The following is a 12,330-nucleotide window of genomic DNA, read 5'->3' on the forward strand; positions in this document are numbered from 1 at the left end:
TTTGCTGAGAAGGAATTGTTGTTTATTTTTTGACAATTTGAATTGAAAACAATCACAGTAAGGTACTTATTTGTTACCCCGAAAATGATTTGATTATTAAGATAGAAATGATTGTGGCTTTCAATCATGTTGGCTTTATCGTGTTAATTCAGCCCGTGTCTCATGACTGACATACGTAACTGCCAAAATAAAGGAAACACCAACATAAGTGTCTTATAAGGGTGTTGGGTCACCACGAGCCAGGACAACTTCAATGCACCTTGGCATAGATTATACAAGAGTCTGGAACTCTATTGGAGTTAATAAGTACACCCTTATTCCATGAGAAATTCAATAATTAGTTGTTTTGTTGATGGTGGTGGGAAAACACTGGCTCTGGCCCTGCTCCAGAATCTCCCATAGTTCAACTGGGTTGAGATCTGGTGACTGAGACGGCCATGGCACATGGTTTACATCGTTTTCATGCTCAACAAACCATTCAGTGACCACTCGTGCCCTGTGGATGGGGGGAATTGTCACCCTATGAGAGCATAGCCATGGTAGCCAAAATAATTGCCTGCCAGGCATTTTTATACCAATACATGACCCTAAGCATGATGGGATGTTAACTGCTTAATTAACTCAGGAACCACACCTGTGTAGCTGCGCCTGCTTTGTTTCCATTATTTTGGCAGTTACCTGTAACAACCAAAACCTTAAGAATGATTCCCACAGAATAATCATTTCTGTACAATGGATGTAAATTCAGAACCTGTTGTGGATAACTTTTCACGAAGACAGATCGGGGAGAGGCCAAAGTGATTCGTTTTGACGTGTTTCTAACCGTTCATTACAGCGTAGAACAAATTCTAACGTACAAAATGGAAGGATGACAAAATTGAGGATAGTGCATGGGTTGCTGTTATGTTTATTACAATTCTTGTAGACATATAGTTGCAGTTTTGTAAAGGATATATACAATTGGCTGTTTTACAAAGCTAAGAAGTTTGTAATTAAAAAAAATAAACATTTTTCAACATATTAGATTATTTCATTCAAAAAGGGAGAATTCAAAATGAACTCCTTCAATATGGAGAATTCAAAATGAACTCCTTCAATATGGAGAATTCAAAATGAACTCCTTCAATATGGAGAATTCAAAATGAACTCCTTCAATATGGAGAATTCAAAATTAACTCCTTCAATATGGAGAATTCAAAATTAACTCCTTCAATATGGAGAATTCAAAATTAACTCCTTCAATATGGAGAATTCAAAATTAACTCCTTCAATATGGAGAATTCAAAATTAACTCCTTCAATATGGAGAATTCAAAATTAACTCCTTCAATATGGAGAATTCAAAATTAACTCCTTCAATATGGAGAATTCAAAATGAACTCCTTCAATATGGAGAATTCAAAATGAACTCCTTCAATATGGAGAATTCAAAATGAACTCCTTCAATATAGAGAATTCAAAACTAACTCCTTCAATATGGAGAATTCAAATTAACTCAAAGAATCAGTTTTTGTTGTGGAAAAGGTAGAAGGGTTTTAGTCTGTTGATAAGAACCACCCAGCAGGAATCTAATTTACCCGACAAATACATCTGGTTAGTGTATATCACAAATCAAAATGACTAGTGTTCTTTTCAGAGTTGGCTGAATTATGAATTTACTGGCACGAGCCGCAGTATTCAGACTTCTACACTGTGTGCTTGAAACTGGGCAGTGCATCATCCTCCCCAACAACGTACCCAAATGGAACATCTGCCCACTGAGAGATCTGTTACAACAGCATTCTATCAGCGTTGTTCAGTCTTCAGTGATTCCTCCAATCAGATAACCCGAAAATATTTTATCAACTCTCAGAACGTTCTGGATCGTTGCAATAAGACAGCCATGGACAATTGTGCAAGACAAAAAAAAAATTCAACCATTCATGTCGTACTTAATTGGCCTTATTTATGCGACGGGTGGTATAAGGTCTATTGCATTTCGAAACATCCCCATTGACATTGGTCTAATAGACTAATTGATAACCTCGTCAAAATCGTAAATTGAAGTCTCAATTCCAAACCGTAATGGAATGCACCTGCGGCACTTCCCATGCACGTGCTTTATGCTGCCTTCACGACAAACGGGAAACTGGGCGCAACGAGTTGAGTACATTCACATGCTTTGAACCAATTTAGAAAACTCCGATTGGCTGGATGGCAAAACTGTTTCAACCACAAACTGAATGTACAGCAACCTGCTCACTAACTTGTTTTCAAAAAAACATATTAATAGATTTTTTTTTTTATATAAATAATGTTTTGTTGTTGCATTTAACTGCCAAAAAATGCTGTTATCAAAGGTGATTTCCTTTGTGACGTCAAGAGTTCCGCATGTGGCAGAAGTCGGAAGCTCAGAGAGGACAGATACGTTTCCTTCACAAGTAGTTGGAGAGGCGTTCAAGTGGATTCTTCACACAGTCGGATTGCTGGTAGTCACAAATTTACCAGATGTTATGAACGCAGGGTGAGACGGAATTAGAACGTCGGAATACTGACAGACACAATAAGAACGTAAGAACTCTTTTATCTTAACCTCTTGAGCCCCCCAAAAGGCAACTAGGAACACAAAGCTTGATGTTGTCTCAAATCGCCTTTCTGTCTAAAGCCCCGCCCACAAAGCGGACATTTAAAAGGCCTCTCCCCCGTGTGACACATCATGTGCAGTTTCAGATGCTTATTGGTGGTAAAGCGTACTTGACAGAGAGCACACGCGAATGGCCGCTCCCCCGTATGAATCAGTCGGTGTTGTGTCAGCGTACCCTTACGCTTAAAGGTTTTCCCACAGTCTGTGCAAGAGTATGCCCGCTCGTCTGTGTGCACGCGCTCGTGTGATTCCAACGCACTCTGAGATGGGAAGTCCTTGCCACACGTGTCACATAGATAAGGCCTGTAACTATGACAACGAATATGAAACTTCAATTGGTTGTGTCCAGCAAACATTTTGCCACAAAAGCTACAGGAGAACCCGTCTCCTGTGTGACATACCATGTGGGATTTCAGTTTCTTTTCGCTTGTGAACTGTTGCAGACATTCGGGGCAGGTGAAGACCGGCGTGTCTTTTGTGGGAACGATTACGGTGGTAAGATTACGCCGCGTTGGCCCACAACCTGATTTGTTGGCCAGGTGAAACTTTAAATCCCTGTTGCGACCAAAGCACCTTGAACATATGGGACACTTAATGGCCCCCTCACCGTGACGTCTCAGATGCAAAATCAGGGATTGTTTCCTACGAAAACTCTTGGAACACACGTGACATGTTCTAGAATCTAAATTCACACCAGGGGGCAGAGTGGGGGAAGCGGCGCAGGTTGTTGAGTTCTGCGATTCAGTACTGTGGGTCTGGGGAGTCTCTATCCCGTTCCCCCTTGAAGGCGGAGATGTGCCTCCACCTGCTGGGTCAACCTCCCTTAGGGTTTGGCTTGGATTGACTTCCTCATTAAAGTCTTGCTGTGTCTGAAAGTCCGTCTCATCACAGCGGTTCGCTCTCCGGGGTCTAGACCGGCCTACTGTAAGAGCAGTTCGCTGATCGAAAAAGCACCTTACAAATAAGTTTGATGGATCGACGGATTGGTTTAGCCGGTGTTGCCGAGAGTCATTTGAGAAGTCGACGTCTGTGCTGCTGGACTGTGGGATCTCCATCTCGTTTTCCCCTGTATGTAGTGGCGGCCAGGCTGTCTGGTGTCTTTTAAGGTTCACTTCCTGACTTGTCATTTCCTGCTGCTGCTGCTGCTGTCTATATTGAGAAGTCCTCGTCCTGCAACCGGGACACTTCCTGGACTCTGGAATGTTTCGACCGGAACACTGGTCCGAGTGTTCCTTCTGATCAGAGGCGCTTTGGAAACTCTCCCCACATTTAAAACACAGGTAAGGAAGTACACCATGTTGAAATCTCAGATGTCTTCTCAGGTCTTCTCCGTGATCAAAAGCTTCTTTACATAAAAGGCATTTTCTGTAATGATTAGCTAGCTGAAAGGGCAGAGCATTGGAGGTGGTTGGGTTTCGGGGTGTTGTGTTTGAGGGCTGAGGTATCTCTGTTGAATTTTCTACTGCTGCCAAAACGGCGCCGGCCTCTGGAAGAGCCTCGCTCGGAAGTTGCTGTGGGTTCACGTCCTCACGCTCGTTTGGCTCAGAGAGATCAAAGGTGTCTCCGCACAGAGAGCAAGAGAGACGTTTCTTTGTCTTCAAACACACTTTTTTGTGTTTCCTCAAAGTGGAGTTCTCAAAAACATCCCCACAGTTGAGGCACAGGAGCTTCCCATGTGTGTATCTCACGTGCTTTCCCACGTGCGATGCCTTACTGAAGGTCTCGTCACACACGGAGCACTTGGTGACTTTGGAAGACTGTCTTGGTTTACCGTGTTGGGTTGTCATGTGCCTTCTCTGAGGTAAAGTGTCGCGGGGCTGAGATATCTCTGTGCAGTCCTCCGTCGATGTCGATGTCCTGCACAAATTAGAAACGTCCTGCACTTCCTTTTCGAGGCGGTGAGCTCCTGGTCGGGGCTGAGATATCTCTGTGCAATCCCCCGTCGATGTAGCAGACGCGTTATCCTCTTCTGGTTGAGCTGCCGCCTCACACACATTCTGACGACGCTTCTGCAAGTCCTCACGGTGTTCAACGTCTTGTCTACTACACAGGGTGTACTGGTAAGGCCTCTGCTCAGTGTGAGATGTTATGTGCGCCGTCAAATCCTTTGCTTCCCTGAAAGTTTTCCCACACAAGGAGCATATTTTGACACGCTTGCTTCTTTTAGGCTGCCCCTTAGTCCGGCATGGGCCAGGGACCAGAGGATATCGAGGTGGGCTATCTGAGGGCTCTACGTCGACATTCCTCTCGCTCTTTTGTGATACGACCCGTTCTCCTCTCCGTCCTTGGGTCGCCACATTGTCAATCTGAAGCCTCTCTCTGCTCGGCGTTGGAAAGGCCTCTGACACAGGTGACAGCGTATCAGTCATGTCAAGTCTGTGCAGCAGCACCGTGGGCTGACGGAGCCGACAGGACGTAGACCAATCAGAAACGTCCCGCGCTTCCTTTTCGAAGCGGTGAGCTCCCGGTTGGATTTTCGGCCCACTGTCAGCGCGAAGGTGAAGAAAAGCTTGATCCATTTCGCTCTCTTCGTCAAGAGTTTCCTTGTCGACACACTCTACCTCTTCATTCGAAGGCAAAATGACGACATTTGCAGTGCGGTCTAAATTCATCCCTCGTTGACTCTCCCTGTTATCCAGCGAAGGTGTCATTTCTGACTCACAGCAATATGATGCAGGGCTTTGAATGGTCATACATGTCTGTATGGGTTCTGATTGGATCTCTGGGTCAGCTTGGTCAGTGGATGACTCTCGGGGAGATGGAGACAGGATGTGGTTGTCTCCAGATGACAGAGCCGAGGACAAGAGAAGAAGAAAAGGCCATATTAAAACATGAATGTCGAAAAAACGTAAAGAACATAAAAATATAATTCCCTCGTTTTTCAAAAGTCTTCTTCTCCTACCATTGGCCTCAACATGTGGGATTGGAGAAAGGTTGGTGTGGTACTGGAGAAGGGTCCTCAAAGGTTGAGGGTGACGCACAGACTGCCCACACTCCTCCAGGACAGAGGGGTCAGGTAGAAACCAAGATGCAGTCTGAGGGAAAGAGAATGGCAACAGATCCAGTTCTATAATATCATAACCTCGTTGCCCTAGAAAAACTCACGTTTCAATGATTTACATTTTTTGACTATTATTTGTCTTTTTTACATAAAAAAAAGCTGTTATTGCCATCCACGTCCTGTAAAAGTTTACTGACTGTAGTATAATTAATAAAAGGAATTCAAATTACCTTGTGAACTTTTAATACAAGCAACTAGATTGTAATTGTCCATAAAGAAAAATTGTGTGACTTGCTTGAGCTATTTGAATGTATTCTTGTGGTAGTGGAAGAAGTGTTGTGATTTTAAGATTTGAAAAGCAGAGTAGACTAGGATTTCATACACAACTTTTTTGTCTAACTTGTTGTAGAAACCAAGATGCAGTCTGAGGGAAAGAGAAGGGCTTGACAATGTCAACAGATCCAGTTCTATAATATCATAACCTCAACTTCCTAAAAAATGTTTGTTTTTGTTTCTAGCTTGTTAGCTAGCTGCCTAGCCAGTTAAAATAATGACCAGAGCATAGCTGACAACGTCTTAACTTTAGCTCATTTGTATCCATCACTACAGGAAGATAAATTACAACAAGATTTAAATAATGTGACGAAATAAAAGCAGGGCATTCTACTTAAAGATCTTTTAGAACGTGTGCCCTCTCTCGTTTCTGGTAACCATGACAACGGACTCCGAAAACGGAGGTCAAAGTTCAGTTTTACGTCTGCAACATGAACATGGAAACCGACAGTCAGTCCACCGGAGTATAAAATGAAATGTCGTTTTGACCAACGACACTTGTCGAAATTGTAATAGTCTACAAACACGTCGTTAGGCCAAGTATAAAACAGCCTTAAGATGTTGTATGCTCTTAAGTTTTTGTCTAAGTTGTTGGGAAAGTGGTCAAAGTCGCTGATTTGCATCAAAAGTGACAATGTTTACAGTGAACAGAAAGTCACGGGAGTATTCAACAATAGAAGCGTTTGAATGTTGGAAGAAATTCCATTAAAGTGGATTAAGTTTGGTTTTTTTTAGGAGGAAAAAACATTTAATAGTTTTTAAAGTATAAATGGTTTGAAAAAGGTGTATTTAAGCATACTATTCCAGACCAGTCTGCACGTTTTAAAGTTTTGAACGGCTTAGAGACGGTGTTAGACGAGTAGCGTTCCAAAGAATAACTACAAGGCAAAACGAAGCTGTTCAATATTTAAAGTGTGGCTGCTGAAGTATACCACATTAATACATCTGAAAATAAACTGTTTTTCCAGGACGCTGACAATATGCATGAATGGTATTAAAACGCACAATGGTATAAAATATACCTTGCGGCAGGGTAGCCTAGTGGTTAGAGCGTTGGTCTAGTAACCGGAAGGTTGCAAGTTCAAACCCCTGAGCTGACAAATCTGTCGTTCTGCCCCTGAACAGAAAGTTAACCCAGCCGTCATTTAAAATAAGAATTTTAACTGACTTGCCTAGTTAAATAAAGGTAAAATAAAAATCCTTTTATGCATCCAATGAATATTAATGGATATTTTTGCATTTTTGTAAATGTTTGGCATCACCCTGATGTATGAAGCCTCGGTCCGGCGCTGATGAAGATACTAAGACGTTATGGTGGTACCTGTTGAAGGGTCGGTGTTGGAAGCAGCCTCTCCAGTCTGGAGAGGAACTCCCACACCAGAGTCTGCAGTGCAGAGTGATACTTTGGGCCGAATTCCTCTGGAAAAACGTTCTGGGAAACAACCAAAGAAGTAGAGAATAGGACAGTGCTTTTTAAAAAAATCTAAGCATTGAACATTACCTTGACAAAGCATTCAACACCTTGGAGTTATTATCCTCCTCATCACCATCATCATCATCAACAGAATCAGCTACTTAGTCACTGACCTGAAAGAAGCGTTCTCTCTCAACTGGGTCTTCCAGCAGCGTTTTAATCAGCTTCAGGAAGTGGGATTCTGATGCCTCCACCTCAGGATCACAAATCTACAGGAAGTATGGATAGCACAGTGAATAACAGGAAGTATGGATAGCACAGTGAATAACAGGAAATATGGATAGCACAGTGAATAACAGGAAGTATGGATAGCACAGTGAATAACAGGAAGTATGGATAGCACAGTGAATAACAGGAAGTATGGATAGCACAGTGAATAACAGGAAGTATGGATAGCACAGTGAATAACAGGAAGTATGGATAGCACAGTGACTAACAGGAAGTATGGATAGCACAGTGAATAACAGGAAGTATGGATAGCACAGTGAATAAATCAAAAGAGCCAGCATCTATAAACACCTTGCCTGGCTAACCAGAGCACATGGCACAATCTCAAGCTGTGTGAATGCTGTGTGAATACCGTGTGAAATCCGTGTGAATGCTGTGTGAATGCTGCGTGAATGCTGTGTGAATGCTGCGTGAATGCTGTGTTTTTGTCGTGAGCGTTTGCCCAACTTATGTGGGAAAGAATGCATTGAAAGTGTAGGGAGCGTTACCTTACTACCCGCGAACAGGGATCAGCCTTTACCCACCTATTTCTTTTACCGTTACATAACTAGTTTACCCCCCCCCAGGGGTTGAGACAGCTGTAAAGATTTAAAAACCATAGAGTTAAAAATGAAGACTCTGGATGGATATAACCCATTTTAGCATGGATAATGACATCGAAGGCTTCCACCATTTTTAAGTTGTCAACTGGGTGGGGATTCCTATGGGTTGGGAGCGATCAGCCAATGATCAGAGCGAATGTCTTCTTTTTCATAAAGAGTGCTATTGTTTTTAAATGGCTTTATGTTATAGGACCGCCATCTGGTGGCCACACTAAATGAATGACACACTCGATTCGGTTCAAGACCCCAGCACTGCAGGGGGCGGTACATCACCAATATTAGTTTTACACTAAGAAGAAAATGGACTTCTTTAAAATGGAGACATCCCTCAATGGCGCTGGCCATGCTGTCCCAGAAGCCATTATGACACCGATACAAAGGTGAGCCGTGTTTCTGTCGCTATGGTTTGGTATCAACCACTACAAATAATACCAGCAGAGTTACAATGTCATTGAGTGACACTCACCTGGTTGTCCCTATGAGTGATGCTACAGGTTTTCATCCTATTCAGGTGTGACTGGAGGGTGTCAGAGTCGGCGAGGTGTTCTGAGTGACACTCACCTGGTTGTCCCTATGAGTGATGCTACAGGTTTTCATCCTATTCAGGTGTGACTGGATGGTGTCAGAGTCGGCGAGGTGTTCTGAGTGACACTCACCTGGTTGTCCCTATGAGTGATGCTACAGGTTTTCATCCTATTCAGGTGTGACTGGATGGTGTCAGAGTCGGCGAGGTGTTCTGAGAACAACAACTTCAGAACCAGCTGATGGGAATAAAAGTTTTTTTTTTTTATTTTTTTTTTAAAGAATTCCAGAAAACAAAACCAGTGTATTGACTACAGCTGAGATGAGCCTTTCCCCCACGGAGACGTTTTAGCACGGTGTTGTAGGCAGCGTATCTATGGAAACGGTGCCGTTTTAGCACGGCGTTGTAGGCAGCGTGTCTATGGAAACGGTGCCGTTGGGAGAATACTTCTTCACGGGACTATATCCATTTCTATAGCAATGCAATGTGGTATAGGCTAGTTCTCAAGCTAATTACTTCTTATAGAATTACCCAGATTATAACCAAACTACATGCATCTAATGAAGTGACCTCACCCCCCCGGTGTTGAAACAAGGGGTTCTCCTGAGTCTCGTCTCTCCTTCACCCTCTCCACCCATCAGCCCCTTCTCTCCTTCACCCTCTCCACCCATGAGCCCCATCTCTCCTTCACCCTCTCCACCCATGAGCCCCATCTCTCCTTCACCCTCTCCACCCATCAGCTCCATCTCTCCTTCACCCATCAGCCCCATCTCTCCTTCACCCTCTCCACCCATCAGCTCCATCTCTCCTTCACCCATCAGCCCCATCTCTCCTTCACCCTCTCCACCCATCAGCTCCATCTCTCCTTCACCCATCAGCCCCATCTCTCCTTCACCCTCTCCACCCATCAGCCCCATCTCTCTTTCACCCTCTCCACCCATCAGCCCCATCTCTCCTTCACCCTCTCCACCCATCAGCCCCATCTCTCCTTCACCCTCTCCACCCATCAGCCCCATCTCTCCACCCATCAGCCCCATCTCTCCTTCACCCTCTCCACCCATCAGCCCCATCTCTCTTTCACCCTCTCCACCCATCAGCCCCATCTCTCCTTCACCCTCTCCACCCATCAGCCCCACCTTTCCTTCACCCTCTCCACCCATCAGCCCCATCTCTCCTTCACCCTCTCCACCCATCAGCCCCATCTCTCCTTCACCCTCTCCACCCATCAGCCCCATCTCTCCTTCACCCTCTCCACCCATCAGCCCCATCTCTCCTTCACCCTCTCCACCCATCAGCCCCATCTCTCCTTCACCCTCTCCACCCATCAGCCCCATCTCTCCTTCACCCTCTCCACCCATCAGCCCCATCTCTCCTTCACCCTCTCCACCCATCAGCCCCATCTCTCTTTCACCCTCTCCACCCATCAGCCCCATCTCTCCTTCACCCTCTCCACCCATCAGCCCCATCTCTCCTTCACCCTCTCCACCCATCAGCCCCATCTCTCACCTGTGCTCTCAGACCCATGATGAGTTGGACTTTCTCCCTGTAACTCATCAGATCTGGGACTACGTCCAACACTGTGACGACAAACTCCTCCACCAAGCCGTAGTCCATGACGTCTCTCCGCTGAACAACCTGCCATAGAGCTGCAGACACCAGCCGCAGCGGAGGAACCAAAAGACGCAGAGACGCTGGGGGAAAAAATGGACCTACGGGCACAGATTCAGAAAAGGAGACATTGTTTGTGGGCCATTCCCTGGGGAAGTCAACCTGAGAGTACAGAAATAAAGTTAGTAATTTCCAAATGATACCATGTTGCTAATTATCCCTGAGGTCTATATTTTATTTAACCTTTATTTAACTAGGCAAGTCAGTAAAGAACAAATTCTTATTTTCAATGACAGCCTAGGAACAGTGGGTTAACTGCCTGTTCAGGGGCAGAACGACAGATTTATACCTTGTCAGCTCGGGGATTTGAACTTGCAACCTTCCGGTTACTAGTCCAAAGCTCTAACCACTAGGCTACCCTTCCCATATGTTGGAGTGCAGACTTATGTAGGAGTCTGCATGAATGTTGGCAAGTCTCAAATTATGCATTTCAGTCAATCATATTGCATGGCCTTTGGAAAGGGCTCCCAGAGCTGGTTGTTTCTCTCACACCTGCCTCAGTGTTCGATATGAAGCCGACACCAGCTCTGACGCTCATCGGATGTGGCAGGCGGCAAACTATTACGGACGACAAAGGAAACCCAGACGTGAGCTGCCCAGTGCCTACCAGATGGGCAAAATGCCTTTTACGTTCGCTTCGAGGCAAGCAACACTGAAGCATGCATGAGAGCACCAGCTGTTCCGGACGACTGTGTGAGTAAGACCTTAAAGCAGGTCAACATTCACAAGGACGCAGGGCCAGACATTACCAGGACGTGTACTCAGAGCATGCGCGGCACAAGTGTCTTAATTGACATTTTCAACCTCTCCCTGACCGAGTCTGTAATACCTACATGTTTCAAGCAGACCACCATAGTCCTTGTGCCCCCCCAAAAAGCTAAGGTAACCTGCCTAAATGACTACAGACCCATAGCACTCATGTCGGTATCCATGAAGCTAAGACTGAATTTCAATATCCACCCTCCTCAAAGACAATCGGTTCCTGTTTTCATTGTGTATTTCTGAGACTTCACCTTTAAATCGCCATAGAAACGGACGCTATTATGTTTTGTGGTTATAGGCAATTAAGAGAAGCATCTGGAGATGGCTCCCTGAGTGGTGCAGCTGTCTAAGGCACTGCATCTCAGAACTTGAGGTGTCACCTGGTTCGATTCCAGGCTGTATCACAACCAGACGTAATTGGGAGTTCCATAGGGTGGCGCACTATTGGCCCAGCTTCGTCCGGGTTAGGCTGTCATTGTAAATAAGAATTTGTTCTAGTACCGACTTGCCTAGTTAAATAAAATGTTCAAAATTGTATGGGGGTATTTTACATTTTGTGTTGTGGTGTAGAGATGTTATATGACGTACTGTTTTATCTTTAGTTTGTTCAGTACAAATATAGTTCACTGTTTTATATGTAATCTGGGTGCTTTGGTGTGTCTGGACCCCAGGAAGAGTAGCTGCTGCCTTGGCAGGAACTAATGGGGATCCCTAATAAATACAAATGCTGCTCTTGACATAACGTGAAGCTTCCACGGAAAATGACAAGATAAAAATGTTCCTGCCGAATTCGTAATAGGCTAGTTTATATAGCTCGCTAGCTTAGCTATCACTTGATCGCAACTTAAATAACTCACTTTAGCTAGCTAGTTAGTTAGCTATGAGACAGAGGCCAAAGAGAGAACAATTTTAGGAACATTTCTCTGCAGATGCTACCACACTGCAACGATAGCTAACTACTGTCTAGCTACTAGTTAGTTACCTTTATCCTTGAGATGTTGCATTTCGAGCTTTGTTAGCTAGATACGTGTTCTTGCTAGTAGCACTAACAGGTCAAATCCGGGTCACGGAATTTGGGTGAATTTCAAAATAAAAGTCCCCCATGCAATAATAGAAA

General features: G+C 44.5%; 1 protein-coding gene across 4 annotated transcripts; it reads right to left on the minus strand.

Annotated features, from left to right (window-relative positions):
* Window positions 1-889: 889 nt before the first annotated feature.
* LOC110524887 (zinc finger protein 585A) lies at window positions 890-12,308 on the minus strand. Of its 4 annotated transcripts, XM_036942160.1 has the most exons (8): window positions 12,196-12,308; window positions 10,290-10,492; window positions 8,917-9,021; window positions 7,544-7,639; window positions 7,278-7,388; window positions 5,525-5,657; window positions 4,548-5,401; window positions 890-4,448 (listed from the first exon to the last, which is right to left on the minus strand). In XM_036942160.1, exons 1-8 carry the CDS (start codon window positions 12,215-12,217, stop codon window positions 2,595-2,597), a joined length of 3,378 nt encoding a protein of 1,125 aa, XP_036798055.1. In that variant the 5' UTR covers window positions 12,218-12,308; the 3' UTR covers window positions 890-2,594. The 4 variants fall into 4 exon arrangements, with proteins under 4 accessions (XP_036798055.1, XP_036798054.1, XP_036798058.1 ...); XM_036942159.1 differs by having other exon boundaries at window positions 890-5,401; XM_036942163.1 differs by lacking the exon at window positions 12,196-12,308 and having other exon boundaries at window positions 890-5,401; window positions 8,822-9,021; window positions 10,290-10,333.
* Window positions 12,309-12,330: the final 22 nt, after the last annotated feature.

Source organism: Oncorhynchus mykiss, chromosome 13 (genome assembly GCF_013265735.2).
Source record: "Oncorhynchus mykiss isolate Arlee chromosome 13, USDA_OmykA_1.1, whole genome shotgun sequence".
Classification (NCBI taxonomy): domain Eukaryota; kingdom Metazoa; phylum Chordata; class Actinopteri; order Salmoniformes; family Salmonidae; genus Oncorhynchus; species Oncorhynchus mykiss.